The sequence below is a fragment of the Temnothorax nylanderi genome, unplaced genomic scaffold (assembly GCF_030848795.1).
Source record: "Temnothorax nylanderi isolate EJ_2023f unplaced genomic scaffold, tnyl_v1.0 TNYL_tig0618_pilon, whole genome shotgun sequence".
Classification (NCBI taxonomy): Eukaryota; Metazoa; Arthropoda; class Insecta; order Hymenoptera; family Formicidae; genus Temnothorax; species Temnothorax nylanderi.
The window spans coordinates 23,830-43,048 of NW_027249680.1; the positions used below are offsets into that span (position 1 = coordinate 23,830).

Below are 19,219 nucleotides of genomic sequence, written 5' to 3' on the forward strand. Positions count from 1 at the left end.
GTATATTGCTAATACCGGTGCTTCTATTAGCTTCTTTTTTAAAGTTTCGAATGTACATAATTCATCTTTTCCAAAATGAAATGAGACGTCCTTTTTTAACAAGTCGTATAAGGGCTTAGCCAATATTGCAAATGACCGAATAAATTTACGGAAATAAGAGCATAGCGCTACGAAACTACGTACTTCTTTCGTGTTTTTCGGTACCGGAATTTTCTGAACCGTTCTTATTCCTTCTTTTGTTGGACTTATGCCCTTCTCCGAAATTGTGTATCCTATAAACTCTATCTCTGTTTGCAGAAACTTACACTTATCTATCCTTAACTGAAGTCGATTTGCTACGAATATTCTAAATACTTCCTTCAATACCTCGAAATGTTCTTCTAGTGTTTCTGATGCAATAAGGATGTCATCCATATATACTACAATTTTCCCGGCAAGTACACTTAGAACTTTAGAAAGGAAACGTTGAAACTTTCTTGGCTCCAACTTCAATCCGAATGGCATACATACGAACTCGAATTGGCCAAATGGCGTCGTAAAAGCGGTATATTTGATAGAGTCTTCTGACATTTTGATATGGAAAAAACCATCCTTTAAATCTAGTCGTGAAAATATTTTTTTTCCTCGTAAAGCATCAATTAAATCCTCCGCGTTCGGTATCGGAAAATTATCCTTTTCTAATAACTTATTTAAATCGCGAAAATCTATGCACAGTCTTATTTCTCCGTTTTTCTTTCGCGTTAATACAATGGGCGAGGCGTATTCGGATTCACTAGGACGTATTATTTTCTTCTCGAGCATAATGTCTAATAACTTACGAAGACTAATCTTTTCCGTATGTGAAAGTCGTCGAGGCTTAAACTGAAAGGGTTTATCTTGTTTGAGTTTTAGTTTAAGTTCGGCTTTTATCTCGGGTGCTTCCGGTCGTACTGGATTTAAATAATGTTCGGCGTACAACTTCTTCATTTTTTCCTGCGTCTCTACCGTTTCGTCCGGGTTGATCTCTAACTGATCTTCTAATCTTTCCTCCGAATTACCTATATCAATATTTAGTATTTCGCGAATGACTTTATCTTCATCTAGCTCAGTCGGTGTCGGAACCTTCTCGTAAAATTGACGCAATATATCTCTCCCAATTACGGCTGCGGACTTCATTGAGATCTCGGGTACTATCAAAAATGAACAAAGTCTCGACTCTTTATTATTTAATGATAACCTAACCGCTACTCGACCTTTAGCTTGTAACACGCTCCCATTTAATCCCCTATACTTGTTATCCTCTGGCAAACACGGGGTAACTAAATCGCTCGGCACGTAAACATCTTTTACAAAACTCACGGGGCTACCAATGTCGAGTAATGTCTCTATCTTACAGTCTACTTTGCACTGTCCTGCTTCGTCACACATCTGGTACGGTAGGTTCCTACGGAATTCTTCGTCTTCTACGAACACACTGTTGACATCCGTCTTCTTACTTCCCGTATTCTGCGACGTGTCACCCTTGGCCGTAACTTCCTTCATCTGGCAATTTTTGTATTGGTGTCCTGTCTGATTGCACTTAAAACATGCTCCTCTTTCGCGCCTCGGCGCTGGACAGTTAATTGCGAGATGTCCTAAAGTGTTACAGTTAAAACACTTAGGTTCCTGCTTCGAATTTGGCCGATCTTCTGTCTTCTTCACTGCCTTCACTGACTTTGCTCCATTTTCCACCGATGGCTTCTTCGGAGTCTTCTGGTCATAATAAAGAGATATATTCTCCATCGCTTTTAGCATAGCTTCTTTATTGACAAATTGCTGCATCATCGCCTGTTGTCTAACCGCCTTTACCGGAATTCCTTCAATTAAGTAATCCACGATCTCTTCCTCGTCGATCGGCACCTTGTTTGCCAATATAAGTTTCTTATGGAAATATTCGCTGAAAGTTTCGCTCGCTTGCCAATTTCTATTCTCAAACTCTCTTCTGAGTGTCAGTCGATTTTTTCTTCTGTCAAACATCGCTCTCATCCTGTCTAATAGTTCCTCCATTGATAATAGTAAGTGCCCTGGTACTGAGCGAAACCAGTCAGCCGCCTCTTTACTTAACTTTGCTCCCAGCAACAGCTTAGCCAGGTTGTCATCTAGGTTGTACATTTGTTTAATTAATAGCAGCTGTTTTTCCCAGCGACGATAAGATCCTTTCTTCCCGTCAAAGTCAGGCAACATTTCTTTCAGACCGGACAAACTTATTCTTGGAGCTATGCTTTCCGTCTGCCACGTTATTGGCTCCGCAACAGGTACCGGCGCTGGTCGCGCTGGTATCGGTGCTGGTCGCGCCGAACGCAAGAATTCGTTTTCTCTTCGCATCAGCTCCAGCTCCCTCTGCAGTTATTCGTTCTCGCGCCTAGAAAGATCAAGCTCTTTTTGGTACATATTCGACTCCTCGCGTACCAACCTCTGTCTCTGCTCCTCGGTCACATCTTCTTCCGCGGCCACAGTATCTTCTGCGGCCGTAGCACCATCGTCCTCCTCTCCTTCGGCTGCCGCGTCGCCGACATTCGTATCGTCGTCCCCTCTCCATGAGGGATCTGCTCGATTTAACCTTAAAATGAGCTCGGCTTTATTTCCGCTGGTGGCTAAGTTCATGCTTCGCAGTTTATCTTTTAACTCCGTTACCGTGAAATCTTCCATCGTGGTTACTTCATCGCGTTTTACTTTTACGGGGCTTTGTCACTATACCCTCTGATAACCGGCCGAAGCTTCTTCGTTGGCGTGCGTGACCTCTTCGCATGCCCAACCTCTACGCTTATCGACGACCGTGCTTATCGACGTCCCTTTTCCGTATCTCGTCAAGTAATCGTATAGCTTCTTTACCCCCGTGACTCGCGCGCGGTAATCGTATAGCTTCTTTACCCACGTGACTCTCGTGCGGTAATCGTATAGCTTCTTTACCCACGTGACTCTCGTGCGGTAATCGTATAGCTTCTTTACCCACGTGACTCTCGCGCGCGATCTCTCTGCGATGATAGTGCCGCTCGCGTTCTTCAACTATCGGCCGTCCTCAACGACCGCCATTAATTCCCGCCCACGCTGTTGCTACTTCAGCGCCGACGATGCTCCCGTACTCCCCGAAACACATATGTTCCGCGCCGTACACAGCCTCACTTATTAGGTCTGTCGTTTGCTCCGCACTTTACCAGGGATTGCACTTCACCAGGGAACGGTCCCTCTGTTGCAGCCGTCTCTGCACAACGTTTCTCGCGAACCTTCGCGAACCTTCCTCTGCGTCCCGGCAATTCTGATAACGAGCCTGTCTCTTTACACAGCCAGCCCACACTATCCTCCACCGTCGATACTGGAGGTGTTTCGATCCCACTTCTGAATTGTAATAGGCTGGGGTCAGGATCTCGAGCAATAGCACGGCAGTAGTTAGAAAACACTCTTTATTTGGTTCCGCGCTTCGATACAATACAATACACGTCTCTTCGCGCTCGCTGCCGTGCCCAGTACTGCTAACCTGACGGGGCCGTCTATCCGCCTTAAGCCTTAAGCTACTTTCACAGAAGAAAGAAACGATCCGCCAGACAAAGAAAGTGACATAGAAAATAATGAAATAGACGATGGAGAAGACGAATCTAGCAAATCTGACATTCCAGCCAATAAAAACGAAAACCCACGGCTAAAACCTACTATTATTGATTCTCAAACACTCAAAGGTAATATAGTAGAAACTCGTGATTTGCTATTTTTACGTAAAGATAACGTGGCATACTTTGTCGACACTAGTGGAAAACCATTAGATTCCGGATCACAAAAGCTATTCGAACGAAACGAGATCCCACGCTTAAGCCCGCTTACCTTAGGTTGTAACCGGACGCGGCTAAGTGGCGGCTCAGATTCGCGAAATATATCAATCTACTGCCCGGTCGCCACTCGGTTTAACCAATAAATCTACCGAGAAGGTAAGTATTCATCTCCCGTTCCGAATAGATTCTAATATTGACCCCTTTTCCGTTTCAGGTTCTTGCCTTCGAGGGATCGCCGCTGGACAACGATGGACATCCCCTACGTGACCTTGGACCGCCGCTGGACAACGATGGATCTCCGATTGGGTCGCCTACGCTGGACTCCCCGGATTCTCGCACTACCGCATACCGGATCGCCGCTGGACAACGAATGGATCGTCAACGCCGGATATGGATCACCGTTGGACACCGAATCGTCGATATCGAAGGATCAGGTAAGTATCAGGTAAGTATTCACTAACTTAAGACACTTTTGATTAAGTAAATTAATGATCTTTTATTCTTAGATCGATTAACAATTACACCTTGGTTTCAGGATGGCCTTACAGACTTGATGACCAATGGGGACGGCGCGTGCCACTCTTAGCCGCTAGGGGCGCTAGTAAAATTGGAGACGTAAAGTCACTAGATATACAAAGTACCGCAATCCATAAGACTCAATGTATAAGGATTTTGGAGTCACAATGGCGTCGAAAAGTGCAGATAGTGCACATTTTTGTTGAAGTGTGTACACTTTAAATTCAGTTTCCCTAACCTAACGTGTGACGTGACATGTGACTTATCAACAACAGCAAAAATTATGCCAGGTTGTTGCGTAAAAGACTGTAAAAATCGCAGCGAGAAAGGTTTTCGTTTATTTCGTATCCCAAGCGGAAAAAATGACAAAGAAAGACGAGAAAAATGGATTAAATTAATAGGCAGAATATTGTCACCAAAGTCTGTTATTTGTGAGGTATAGTTAATGAGTTATAATCGTGTGTGAAACATTGTGTATTGCAATAATAATAATTAGTAAAAATTACAGGTACACTTTGATGATAACCAATTTGAACAAGCTCGACAAGATGAAAGAAAACTGCTTCGCCCAAATGCAATACCAAATTTGTTGAGAAAACGTAAAGCAAAGAAAGGAAAATCTTGTAAGTTTTACACAATGCAATAATACTCATATATAAAGAGCTATACACATTATTTAAATTTTTTTATAATCTAATGTATTACTCTAATTAAATTTACTTAAATAAAAATTAATATGTGTAGATGATCATATTGAAACAATCAATACTGAAACAATCACTGCAATGATCCATACTGACATATCAATATTGGATACCAATACTACACTAAAATATATCAATACTGAAACAACGCATACCGAAGCAATCAGTACTCAAGCAATAGAATACGATACCAATACTCAAGCAACGTATATCGAAGCAATTAATACTGAAACAATGGAACATGATATCAACACTGAAGCAACTAATACTGAAGCAATGGAACATGATATCAATACTAAAGCAACGCCTACTCCAGCAACAAATGACATATTAACAGCATCAAGTACAATTAGTGAAAAAGAACAGATTAAGCACTTACAGATAACGTTGAAGAAAACGTTGCGGCAGTGCAGTCAATTGAAAAAAAAATTAAAAAAACAAGGTGATAATTTTGAAAAAGTATTTACAAAAGATCAACTAAAGTTTATCCGAAATAACACACAAAGAGGAGCATCGTGGTCTGATGAGACTATGACTAAAGCATTAAAATTATACGTGGCTTGTGGACAAAAAGGATACGAGAAAATGCGTCGACAAAATTTGCCTTATCCAAGTATACGAATTATTCAATATCACATACAAGGCTTAAAATGTAAGCCAGATATCTTAAAAGATTTTCTGCACATATTAAAAATAAAAGTTAGTATTGTATTGCATGTGGGTGCTTTTCAGTTAGCAATACAAGTCAACACAAATGTCATTCTAATTCCAACCATTCTAATTTCATCATTCTAATTTCTCTTTCCAACATCCAGCAACAAGAAACAAAACACAACTGTGTCAACTAGTGTAGCTAACTGGAAAGCACCCATGTATATATCATACAATTATGTTATATTTTGGTTTTTATAATTTTACTTTATGGTTACTTATAATTATATACATACTTATTTATATACTTACTTTATGATTACTTATTTCTATAGCAACTATTTGCAATTTTAATTATTTGTTGTATTTATAATGTTTTCTAATTTTATTTCAGGTACAAACGTTTAACTCTCAAGAAAAACATGCAGTACTTCTGTTAGACAAAATGTCCATAAAACCTAGCTTACAACAATGAAACTGTCAGGTGGATTTGACAGCTCTTCTCAATGAGCAACGCATGCTCTTGTTTTCATGCTATGCGGAATGGAATTAGAATTTTCTCAAAGTGGAAGCAAACTGTCGCGTATGAATTTACAGCTAACTCCTTTTGTTCACAAGAAATTGTTCATATAATTACAGCTATTATTCAACGAGCAAATGATATTGGATTAAAAATAAAAGCAGTTATTTCAGATATGGGACCGCAAAATAGAAGTTGGTGGAGAAATATGAATATTACAGTTGGTAAATATTGTGAAATTAATAATTATATTGCACATCCATGCAATAATAAAGACAAATTATTTATCATGCCAGATCCAGTTCATGTATATAAAAACGTTGCGTGTTCGTTAACAGCGGGTAACAAATTTTATCCCGATGCACGCGAATTCAAACATACATTAAGACTTGTTTGTTTATTACAGTTTCAAGCTAACATTAATCGTAGCAATTACTCGATTATTGATTCAGATCATGTTGTTCAATACTGTAAGGAAATAAAAAATCGTGACTTAAAAAATACTTCTTTACAAGTACAATGTCAGCAAAATATAGAAAATTTATGGGATGCAGAAATATATAAACCCTTGCTTGGAAATGAACAAAATTTAAGCGATGTTATTCAAACAGCTTTATACCACTTAACAGGTGCGTTATTATATAAAATTAAAAACAATTTCAAACATTGCGATCGTTGTTTTAATACACTTATAACCAATTATGATTCAAATAACAATTTAAGTTTTTTTTCTCGACTTAGAGAATACAAAGAAAATGTTTTAATATTCCCTAGTGTAGATATTTATAACATTATACATAAGTGCGAATTATTATTTAGAAAAAATGAATCTAATTTAATTTCAAATAGGTTAAAAGTTGCACAATTTGTACAAATGTTTTTACAACAATATCCTACAAATTTCATCCCATCATGTCACAACATTATTTTTAAGTTGATAAAGACATTTGTAATATCGCGAATTCATTTTTCTTTAAAAAAAGAAGATAAAAATGTAACAACAAATACTTTTAGCAGTAAAAGTTTAGCTATGAGAGCATACGTTAAAAATGTAAAAAAAAATAAATAAAAATTATGATTTATATATAATTTACTTTATTTTTTCATATTATACACGCTCCTTTTGACAAACATATAATTTAAAAAGCCGCGTGAATAGGAGTCAAAATGGCGGATGATTGCGGTACTTTGTATATCTAGTGACTTTATGGAGACGCACCGAGCTGTCACCGAGTACCGAGCATATCGGATCGTTAATAAACGTGAATATTTTGGAATTTTTGAACATGCCGGGAATGTGTGTGGCATATGGGTGTAAAAATAAGGGAGGGCATCGGTTTCCGAGGGACAAGACAATGAAAAAACGGTGGATCAGTGCTATAAAACGCGAGAATTTTTGTCCAAATACATATTCGCGACTGTGCACAAACCACTTTAGACCTGAGGATTATATTACTACCGGCTTTGAAACTGGTGAGTTTACAATAAAATTAATAGACATATATTAAAACATATGTTTTTATTTATTATTTTTTAGTGTGATTAGCTTCTTTTTTATACAGAGTTGGTGGAAGCAACAGTGTTACATAACCTGTCATATACAATATTATATTTTTTCCGCAGGTATTACACTGGTGAAAAAGATTTTAAAGAAAGATGCAGTGCCATCCATATTTTCATGGAAAAAAAAATTGGACATTTCGTTTCAAGATGCTTGTTCCAGACGACAGAAGCAAAGAGAGCTGAAACTGAACCAGAACAGGCTGATGGTTAGAAGCCCCATTTCCGATTCATGTCTAGCTGTTGATGTTGAAGAAAGTGACAAGTTTATGGAACCAGTTCTCCCTCTATCTAGTGAAAACACTAATCATTACATAATTGACATCCCTATCGGTTGTGAAATTGAAGTGAGAAGTACCTCAAACTTATGTAACGCAAGTGTCAATCAAAGCATCGAAGAAAGAGCATCCTGTCCTAAAGCAAAAGTTAAACTTTCTCAAAATAAAACTTTTGCTAACGCTGCCACTCAAACCTTCTTGAAGAATACTTTTACTATAGACACATTTGGTGACAAGCCAGACAGTATGATGTACTATACTGGTCTTGAATCCTTAGAGAAGTTTAAATTAGTTTTATATAGTTTAGGGCCAGCAGCTTATGAGCTAAAGTACCGCTATAATACGGTATCAAATGTTAGTGTTGAGGATCAATTTTTTATAACTCTCATTAAGTTGAGAAGAGCCATACCTGATTTAGGTTTAGCTCACATGTTTGATGTCAGCAAAAAGACAATTCAGAATATTGTTATTACATGGATATATTTTATGTATTGTCAGTGGTCTGAAATAGACATATGGTCTAGCAAGGACCTCATAATGTATTATATGCCCTCAGGATTTAAACAGATGTATCCTTTAACTAGGGTTATAGTAGATGGAACAGAATTTCCTATCGCTGCTCCTATAAATCCTAGATTTAAGCAAGCAACCTTTAGCACATACAAGAACAAAACCACATTGAAAGTATTAGTTGGTGCAACGCCTAGTGGACTTATTTCCCATATTTCGCCAGCGGGGTCAGTGAGTGATAGAGCGATAGTTGAAAGAAGTGATCTTATTAAGAAGTGTGATCCTGGTGACTCTGTAATGGCTGATCGTGGATTTACAGTCCAAGATTTGTTTGCTTCAAGACAAGTATCAATAAATATACCAGCTTTTCTAAAGGGCAGGACTCAGTTACCAGGTATGACTCTTCTTAAAGATCGCAAACTTGCCAGCAAAAGAGTCCACATAGAGAGACTCATAGGCTTAACAAAGACGTACAAAATTTTGAAAACTGAACTTCCTGTCTGCTATGTAACTTTAGGAAGTGAAATTTTCTATGTGTGCTGTATTCTTTGTAATTTTCGAGAAAATATTGTAAGTGCAGATGCATAAGGTTTGAAAAAGGATATCTATTTGAAAAAGGATTTTGGGTATGTTGCACAGGAATTTTCTGTACTCTTGTTTAAAATAGTAATTATTTGATTGACAAATTGATTGATCAGATGCTAAACTAAATAAAATACAAAATGAATGCAATGCAAACTGTTTTTTTTGTAGCATAGTTACACTTAAACATACAATCTAATACCGAAAAGGCCTGTATTAAAATAACTTGTTGCTATACAATTTACAATAAAACAATATAGCTACATCACAGAACATTCTATGAAACTATATAAAATACAAAACATTTGAGACATAAAAAAAGACAACGTAGAATAAAATATAAAATAATACTTTCATAGATTTAATAATAAATAATTATATATAGCATCTCTCTCTGTAGATACAGTATTAAAAACAAAACTAAACTTGCAATTTTCTTCTTTACATATCTGTCGTATCGTATTCATTTATATTGACTTTATGTAAAAAAGTTATAATTTTAAAAGTAACTAGCATAATGCATTATCTGTAAAACATGGCTTGATGCCGGTAGATTAAAAATTAAAAATAAAATACTGTTTTTTAAACATTTTTGTCTCCACAAAATATATGAAATATTTAGTTGTTTCAGTCAAAACCTGAGTATATACTCTGAGTAATACCTGTAATAATACGTATCGAAAAGAGCTGGAAGAAAATACTTCTCATAAAACAGATCAAGTTTAGATAACATTTCACTAATAAAAGTAGGATCTTGTTCAATTGATATTATCTTTAAATCACAATAGGTATAAACTACCAGGTAACAAACTTTTTTTTTCGCAACTGACAACTGACCTTGAATTTGATACATATATTGATGGTCAGATTTCAAACATAGAGAACCTTTTTCATCAAAGTACAAATATGGTACAGTAACTGGATTTATCACACTGTTACGTGAGGAGTATGGGCATTTTACTTCAATTAGATCATTTTGTCCCAACAATCTATCTGGTAAAACAGCTAAATATGGGCATTCCTTTGACACAATTAACCCTGACTCTTCTACCTTAAATTTAATTCCAGTATATTCAATATATTTACAGATGGCAACCTCTTCATTAATGATACCATGATCCATTGCCGCACTGTGTATTTTCTTTGGATTCAGCAGTCTTAAAGCAAGTGATCTCGCAGCCTCTTCCGTTTTAGCCATACAGCAATCTTTAAAGTGACTAGCTGTCATACGAACCTTCCTACGAGCAAACCACAGAGGATTATTAGACTGACCACGAGTTTCTATCTCTATTTTTACCACATCTTCATCTGCCACATCAAGAAGGAGCATAGATTGAAGCAGTTTATTTTTAGGATTCACTCGTGAATATGTATGATCCAATTCCACGCCATAGGGATTTGCGGGAACAAGAAGGTGCTTGAAAGGCATGCTCGAATTGAATGATGCACACAAATTATGAAGTCTTTCTTTGCTATATCTCCCCCTGTATTTCGGAGGTCTGGGATCAAACTGAATAGGATTGGAAGAATGTTTACTTTTCAGGGAAGCAGCTTTCAATGTAGTGCCTTGGTACTTCTTCTTTGGTTTATGGAAAGTTTGTAACTGTTGAGTACATGCCTGTCTCAATATTATATTACCTTCATGTACCATTTGTTCAATTCCAAGAAGCAGCACAATTACATGTTTGCAGTGAGCTGAGCCTCCTTCTCCTGCAGCACATTCGCAATGACTGGCTTCTATTACAGCTTCATTTGAAATCTTGAGATATACGTTGTAGGTAACTTTTTTGTACATCTGGGCATGTACCAGTCCTTTAAAGAAGAAAATGTCATCCCTCTTGCAGCATCTGACGTATTCTAAAAACTTATCCTTGTACATAGCCTCACCCATATCATCCTTTTTCTCAAACCTGAGAACAAAAAATATGGATAATAAACAAGTGTAGAAATACTTTTACCTCATACAACTGCAGAATGCAAGTTACCTGCTTGTATAAAGATTAATATGAAGCTTGGTGATTTTTGGTAAAGTTGAATTAGCATTTATATCCTTAAATTGTTCGTCCGGAGGAAGATCAAACTGGGGAAGGACTGGATCTAAATTGACTTGGACATTAAAATTGTTATTGTTTACATATGCTGTCAACCTGGAGGGTAGAAATAGAGATTAATGACAGTTTGCACAGTAACATTATTCTAACCTCAAACCTTTATGCCTTACAAACAGTTTATTAAGGTTCATAGTTGAAGACTGTAAATATATATCTTTATATCGAGATAATGCTTCTTTTTGACCACCTTTCATTAAAATAATAATAACTTGACAAACAAAACGTTATACTTACCTTTCTACAAGTTCAGTCTTTCTTCCTCTCAAAGGTGCTCCCCTCTTCCTCAATTCTTCCTTCAATTCTGCAATTTTCATTTTAGAAAAGTCCATTCTTAATTTTTGTATCAATCTACACAATCACTATTCTCCAAATTAAACTCTCCACTCATTAAACGTAAACCAACGTAAACATTATGACACGTCTCCGATTTCGGTGCTGCCCTCTGCGCTGAGCTTGTCATGTCGCCGTCCCCATACCAGAATCTTAATTCACAATAATAATCGTTACGCGTTATAAGATGTTGCGCGATTATAAGTTACTATTGTCGTATCGCTGGCGTTGGCGTAATACGCGTGTTCGAGAGCACGCGGTAGCGCGAGATAGCGCGAGGTAGAAGACGACCACAAATAAAACAGCAAGTCCAGAAATACACGAAAATAAAACAAGTATATTCAAAGTCTAATGTGTACAATTATTTACAGAGTTCAGAGCCGTGAGTGATAGCGCGCACTGAATCTATCACAGCGAAAAGCAGAGAATTAAGCTGCACGAGCTAATTCGGGGTCGAGAGCGGATTGCGAGTAGCGTTTAAGCGGTTTGCATAAAGGCCTTGTGCGCTCGGTGTCCGCGGCCTTTGCTCGTGCGGATGAGGATCGGGCCGGCGTAGTCCAGGCCGGTCCGGAGGAAGGGGCGTGCTGGAGTGACTCGTCCCTTCGGAAGATTGCCCATCGGCGGCTGAGGAGTCGTGGCTCGCCAGCGGGTGCATCTGACACAGCGATGCAATCGCTGCTTGACAATGGAGCGGCCCCGAGGTATCCAGAACCGGAGTCGAAGCAGGCCAAGGGTAAGCTGCACTCCTCCGTGCAGCGTCCGACGGTGGCACGACTCAATGATTAATCGAGTGAGCCACGAGGAAGGCGGTGCGATCATCGGGTGTCGCTCATCGGTGGAGAGCGGGGCATGCTTGAGCCGGCCTCCAACTCTTAGAACGCCGTGGTCGTCCAGGAATGGACTCAGGCTCGCCAGAGGACTTCGAGGTGAAACGGTGCGATTTGCGGAAATCGAAGTGATCTCGGCGGCGAAGTGCAGTGCTTGCACCACGCGGAGCCAGCGGAATAGTGCGTCGTCAATCTCCTCCGATTGCAACGTGAGTGCGGTGGTGCGGGAAGCGGCGCGTCGCCAGCGAGAGCACCAAGCTGTGACTCGTAGAAGCCGGTGCACCGAGGAAAATCGGAGGAGCATCTCGGGCTCGGCCTCGATTTTTTCTGTGACAACGTGCGCCACGACTCGTCGTTCCGGCAGCTCTCCGTCGGACATCTCCTGACCCTCGCTCGGCCACTGGGTTCGGTCCTCGCGGAGCCAGGCGGGTCCAGTCCACCACAGGGGATGGTCCATCAGGTCGCCTGGAGCGATTTCTCTGGAGGCGCAGTCAGCCGGGTTGTCTCGCCCGGGGACATGTCGCCATTGAGCGTCCGGAAGCTTCTGCTGGATGCGGGCCACGCGGTTCGCCACGTAGGTTTTCCAGCGGGAGGCGTGCCCGCGGATCCAGTGCAGTGTAACCTGCGAGTCTGTCCAAAGGAAAGTGGGTGCTGTGAACAAATGCAAGGTGGAGCGAGTGTGATCTGTGAGAGATGTGAGCAAGTCGGCGGCAGTGAGCTCGAGCCGTGGCAGTGTCACCTGCTTGACCGGGGCCACCTTGCTCTTCGCGACCAGCAGATACACGGCCACGGTGCCGTTCCGGGTGATGCGGAGGTACACGGCCGCGGCGTACCCTCGCTCGGACGCGTCGGCAAAGCCGTGCAGCTCCACGTTCGCGTCCTCGTTTCCGCTGCCCAGCCAGCGGTTCACGCGCAAGCGGGAGAGGAGAGGCAGCTCCTCGAGGAATCTCCTCCAACAGTGCGCGTCGGCGGCGGGAAGCGGGTCGTCCCAATCGAGTCTCTGGAGCCACGCGGACTGGATGAGGATCTTCGCGCGAATCACCACGGGAGCGAGCCATCCCAGCGGATCGAAGAGTCGAGCGGTTTCCGCGAGAACGCGTCGTTTGGTGGGCTCTGCGACCGAGCGCGGGTGAATCGCGAACGCGAACGTGTCCTCGCTCGGGTGCCACAATAGCCCGAGAGTGGAAAAACTTTTGTCTTCCCATGAGTGCGGTTCGTGGTGGAGTCGGTGCTCGGGAGGAATTCCCGACAGCACTTCGTCGCAGTTCGCGGCCCATTTCCGAAGCGGGAACCCGCCCGCCGTGCACAGCCCGCGAAGTTGTGTCTGTTTGGCGATCGCGTCGGACAAAGTGTTCGCGCCCGAGACAACGTCGTCCACGTACGTGTCCTCGAGCAGCGTGCTCGCTCCCTGTGGATATCGCGATTGTTCGTCGTGGGCCAACTGGCGCAACGTCCGAATGGCCAAAAAGGGCGCGCACGCGAGACCGTACGTTACCGTGAAGAGCCAGTACGCGCACACGAGTGCGAGGAGGGTGCAACGCCAAAGGATGCACTGGTACTTCCTGTCGTCCGGGTGGATGAGGATCTGCCGGTACATCTTCTCGATGTCCGTAACGAAGGCGTAGCGGTGCCAGCGCCAGCGCATCAAGACGTCCGCCAGAGCGGGCAGCAGATTGGCGCCCACGAGGAGGTGGTGGTTCAGCGACTCGCCGGACGGCGTCTGTTGTGACCCGTTGAATACTACCCTGAGCTTGGTGGAGGTGCTCGACTCTCGGAGCACTCCGTGATGAGGTAGGTAGCACTCAGGTTTAACTTCGTGGTCTGGAGAAACGGAAGCTAACTCCATGTGTTTCAGCTCCTCGTACTCCCGCATGAACTGGCGGTAGAGCTCGCCGAACCGGGGGTCCCTCTGGCATTTCCGCTCCATTGCGGTCAGCAGGCGTTCGGCCGGTCGGCGCGTCTCAGCCAACGTCGTTGGCTCCTTGGAGAATGGCAGTCGGACCACGTACCGTCCCGTCTCCGTGCGGGCGTGCGTTTGCACGTAGAAGTCCTCGCACTTCTGTTCTTCCGGCGTGAGGGCGGCGGGAGCGGAGGGCTCTGCCTCTTGTTCCCAGAAGCGGCGCACGAGATCGGCCAACTCGTTGTCGGCCGTCGCTTGAAAGCTGCCGTGCGTGTGGAGGGCTGAAGCGCCGCAGCCACCGGACAGGATCCACCCGAAGGCTGTCTTCTGCGCGATCGGGGCTAGCGGTCCGTCCTTGCGAATGCCCTCTTCGAGGATGGTGGAGCACACTTCTGCTCCGAGAAGTAGCTCGACCGGGTCTCCAGCCGAAAACCGCGCATCGGCCAGAGGCAGCCCTTTGAGATGGGGCCACGTAGCGGGGCTCTTCGTCGTCGAGCCTTGGTAAAGAGAGAGGCGGGGCAGCACGAACGCGACGGCGTTAATCGTGGCTCCGGTTGTCACGGACGTAAGGCTCACCGTCACCTTCCCGCGGGTTGCCCCGGATTTCGACCCCCCGATTCCGAAAATCGACACGGCGGAGCGAGATCGTTGCAGGCGCAGGCGCTGCACGAGAGATTCAGCGACAATTGAGACCTCAGACCCTTGGTCGATGAGGACTCGCACTGGATGAGGGTCTCCATGGCGGTTGGCGACGGTCACTCGCGCGGTTGCGAGGAGGATCGCCTTGCGGTCGTCAGCGGAACGCACGGCGGACAGCGCGCTGACCTCGGCGGACGGCGACGCGGGGACGTAGGCTTCATGAAGCATTGTGTGATGCCGAGCCTTGCACGTGAAGCAATTCTTCGCGGATTGACACTTCGCGACGGAGTGATTGCCGAGGCAATTGTAACACAATCGGCTGGTCTCGACAACCGTCTTTCGGTCGGTGGCGGACTTGGATCTGAAATCGCTGCACGTCATCAACGAGTGTTTTCCCTTGCATAGGGCGCACTGCGGATTGGCACTGTCTTTAGACCCTTGTTTCGCGACGTGGGTCTTCGCGGACCGAGTGGAATCGGAGGCTTTCGCGGCGGGTTTCGGTTTCGCGGCGTTTAGCGTGAGGACACGCTTCGCAATAAAGTCCGTGAGCTTCTCGTGCTCCGGCGGGTCGACGGAGTCAGAGATGAACGATTCCCACTCGAGTCGCGTGCGCTGGTCAAAGAGCTCGACAACCAGGTGGTTGAAGAGGTCCATTCCATGGGACTCGATGGGCCTCCCGATGCTCTCCTGAGCATTGACGGCGGTTGTGACGGCGTTGAAGATGCGGCTCAGCTCGTCAGCGGTTTCTCCCTTCATCTTCGCCACGGCGGTAAACGTGGCGAAGTTGGAGCGTATCAACTCCCTTTTATTCTCGAAATGTCTACTTAAAATGGCCCACGCGCGGTCGTAATTGGTTCCGGTCACTGTTAACGAACGCACTAATTTTTCAGCGGGCCCTCGCAGACAAGATCGGAGGTAATGGAACCGCTCCGTATTCGAGATCGACGAGTTCTCACCGATGACCGATAGGAAGAGATCCCGAAACGACGGCCATTCCTCGTACGCGCCCGAGAAGTAAGGTAACGTGATACGCGGTAGCGAGGTCTTAGGGGCGCGTTCGCCACCCTGCTCTGGCCCAGCTGGCACCTGGGGCAACGCGGCTTTCAACGTGCTTGCGTAGGTGGTGAGCAAGCTGTGCTGATGCACGTACGCATTCTCGACGGTGTCAAAGAAATCGGTTTTAAAGTACTCACTCTCGGTGTAGAGATCTCTGTAGCATGCCCGAATGAGATCGTGGTTTGACTCAAACTTGGCCCACAAGTCGTCGAGAATGCGGAGGCGAGTTCTCACAGCGTCGAGGGTGATGTTCTCTGTACCCTGCTTCCGTAGATTGGTCATCGCGTGGGCGATGCGCCTGTGGATGTCGTGCTGACCGTTCAACAAGGCGCTCTGATCCATGCTCATGGCTGCAGTCGTCCGTTGAGGAAGCACTCCCGAGTTAGCGGTTGCCGGTCGAATCCGGCTCGAAGGACCAGAAATGTTCGAGAGCACGCGGTAGCGCGAGATAGCGCGAGGTAGAAGACGACCACAAATAAAACAGCAAGTCCAGAAATACACGAAAATAAAACAAGTATATTCAAAGTCTAATGTGTACAATTATTTACAGAGTTCAGAGCCGTGAGTGATAGCGCGCACTGAATCTATCACAGGGAAAAGCAGAGAATTAAGCTGCACGAGCTAATTCGGGGTCGAGAGCGGATTGCGAGTAGCGTTTAAGCGGTTTGCAAGTAGCGTTCAAGCGATTTGCACGAGCGGTGATTCTAAGCGGGTGAAATCAAGCAAGCGAGTGCGAATGGTAAGAAGCGGTGTACTGGCGGTGATTCTCGAACGAAATTGATTCCGCGGCGCAGTGGCGATCCCTTTATCACCTCCGAGGCGAAACTCCCTCCAGGCTCGTTACGAATAATTTCGGGAAGGTGATTGGCCATCGGTGGCCCACGTCATCGCGCTTACGTCACGGTTTCGGTTGAAGATCCGACGTGCTCGTTACATGTTTTCAATTGCCATGTTTATAGCATGGATCTTTCCTTAGTGAAAGCGTTGTTGTTTGACTTTATTTGTGCGCCCGGTCGGCCGTGGCTGTGTTATTGCTAGCAATTAGCGAACTTTCCGATGCGATGAAAGATCCATGCTATACTGAACATTAACGTCGACAAATTTATTCTTGAATAGGCTACTTGACATGCGATTAATGCGATTTCCAGCAAGGAAACAAGCGCAATCTCAAACAACACGGCTAAGTCCCCGGTTATATATTCAGAGGTGTATCTCGGATACGTCCGTTCGCGTGTACCTCTCTCGAGCGACTGCCTCGAGTCCCACTCCTCGTTCGGGCTCCCCGATTCGCCGCAGTTTCCCTCACCACGGCTCATGCTCGAACTTGTTTTCGACTTCGAGACCGCATTCCTGCGTGTTTACGCTTTCGGTGGTTCGCGACGGCTGTTTTTGCCCGCATTCCGATCTGTTTGTCTCGGGGCCTTTGTTCGCTCGTGTTTACACACGGAACTTTCCATTCGCTAGTGTTTACGTTCGAATGTTCTCGAATCGCTTTCTATCGCTCTCTACTGACTTGATTCGACTCAGAATATTATACATTATTATTCTCGAACATTCGAACGTTCTCGATGTTTCGTACATTATGATATCGCGCCTTACTGACTACCGGATACCCTGGTTACGATTTTACGACGCCTACTATCTCGGGCCTTACGCTCGCTATCTCGGGCATTACGGTCGTTACCTCCGGAACCTAAATTCGACTTCCGGTCGACGCGCGTCCGCGTACCTACTTTATGGGGCATCCCGGGGACGATTCTACGCTCGGATTACGCTTCCGTCCCCCGCACAGTGGTCCAGAATGTGAATTTAGCGGCTCAAAATTAATAAATTAAACTAATTTTTTTCAAACATGTACCTTATAGGTTTTTGGGGTCGCTGATTCCGAATCTGATGTCAAAAACTGTAAATTTAAAATGGCGGATCCAATATGGCGACCAAAACTACTTTTTTAGGTCGAATATGCATGAAAGTCGGCACTAAAGAGTTTGCGAGATCGCTAATTCCAAATATGATGTCAAGAATTGTAAATTCAAAATGGCGGATCTAATATGGCGACTGAAACTACCGTTTTGTATCGAATATGCATAAAAATCGGTGCTAAGGCTAATAACAAGCAGTAAATAATAAATACGTATCCCCCCCCCTGCTTCCGCACGTGCGCGCAATATAAAATGCTTACGTAATTCTAGTATTTTGCAAAAAAATTCAAGAAAAATTTCGTTGTGAAATGGGATTATTGGTTGATGTTGTTCTTCAAGGTATTATTTATTTTATATTACGCTATAAAATTTGTATATTATATATAAAAATAACTACATTTTAACATATTAATTAGTAAACAAAAATAATCTAAATATTCGAAAGTGGAATTCGGATTGTTACTGTTAACATTTAGATATATAGATCTGTAATATAAATAATATATATATCCTTATACTATATATTCAATTTATAATTCCTCATTATCAGACTCAGAATCCGTTAAATCTTCATTTCCATCCAATAATTGTTTTGCTTCGTCAGAAAATACAATCTTCTTTCTCGTAGAAAGTTTCGTCAATGAGGAAATAAATGGATCCGATGATGCAAGAAGCCTCTGAAATAAATCTCTATTACAATTTATTCTCGAATTTTTTCGAGTGTGAAATTGCCGGAACATTTTGTAATCTTTATTCCTGGCTTCTTGCGCTTCTTCTGATAATTGTCCTGAAAATGAAGGATTTTTTAAACAAAATTGAACTATTGCAGTAATTTAGAGATATGCGCATGCGTTTTGGAAAAATAAATACTTACCAATCGGTAGAAGTGCATGACGAATTACTTCAGCGCCATGAATTAAAATTTTATGAACGCTTGCGGGCATGTAAAACCATGGATAAAGTGCTAAGAAAAGTTTTGCAGTCTCTATACCATAGTTTTGAAATTTTTTTATGTTTATATTACGCCCACTTGCCATTACCGATAAAATATTGTTAAACCGATTAATTAAATTAACATCAATTCCGGTTATTTGTGCTGATTTTTCTGCGTGTTTGAAAAAACATCGTGCGGTATTTCCGTCATTAGTTGTACCATGACCTACATTGTACATAACATTAAGTTTTTTTATGTACATACACCTTTAGATTTAAAATTATTAATTTTTATTTATTTTATGGAGAAAAATGGAGGTTAGCGATTAAGATATACGGATATACATATTTATATATTACAGATCTATCTGGATGTTAACAGTAGCAATCTGAATTCC

The 19,219-nt window shown here is 43.1% G+C and overlaps 2 protein-coding genes, 1 long non-coding RNA gene and 1 pseudogene across 3 annotated transcripts; 3 read left to right on the plus strand and 1 right to left on the minus strand.

Moving 5' to 3' along the window:
- The first annotated feature begins 4,465 nt into the window (after nt 1-4,465).
- On the plus strand, nt 4,466-5,596 carry LOC139784382 (uncharacterized). Its single transcript, XR_011721548.1, has 3 exons — nt 4,466-4,734; nt 4,807-4,921; nt 5,043-5,596. It is a non-coding gene; the product is annotated as an uncharacterized lncRNA (long non-coding RNA).
- A 121-nt stretch (nt 5,597-5,717) lies between these two features.
- On the plus strand, nt 5,718-7,242 carry LOC139784379 (uncharacterized; annotated as a pseudogene).
- Nucleotides 7,243-7,811: 569 nt separating this feature from the next.
- On the plus strand, nt 7,812-9,135 carry LOC139784376 (uncharacterized). The gene has a single exon (XM_071723548.1). The coding sequence runs from the start codon at nt 7,940-7,942 to the stop codon at nt 9,107-9,109; it is 1,170 nt and encodes a 389-aa protein (XP_071579649.1). The 5' UTR covers nt 7,812-7,939; the 3' UTR covers nt 9,110-9,135.
- A 2,886-nt stretch (nt 9,136-12,021) lies between these two features.
- LOC139784380 (uncharacterized) lies at nt 12,022-16,314 on the minus strand. The gene has a single exon (XM_071723550.1). The coding sequence runs from the start codon at nt 16,312-16,314 to the stop codon at nt 12,022-12,024; it is 4,293 nt and encodes a 1,430-aa protein (XP_071579651.1).
- Nucleotides 16,315-19,219: the final 2,905 nt, after the last annotated feature.

Bases quoted from the DNA above. Each gene is read 5' to 3' on its own strand.
- LOC139784376 (XM_071723548.1), top strand. From the start codon at position 7,940: ATGGTTAGAAGCCCCATTTCCGATTCATGTCTAGCTGTTGATGTTGAA.
- LOC139784380 (XM_071723550.1), bottom strand. From the start codon at position 16,314: ATGAGCATGGATCAGAGCGCCTTGTTGAACGGTCAGCACGACATCCAC.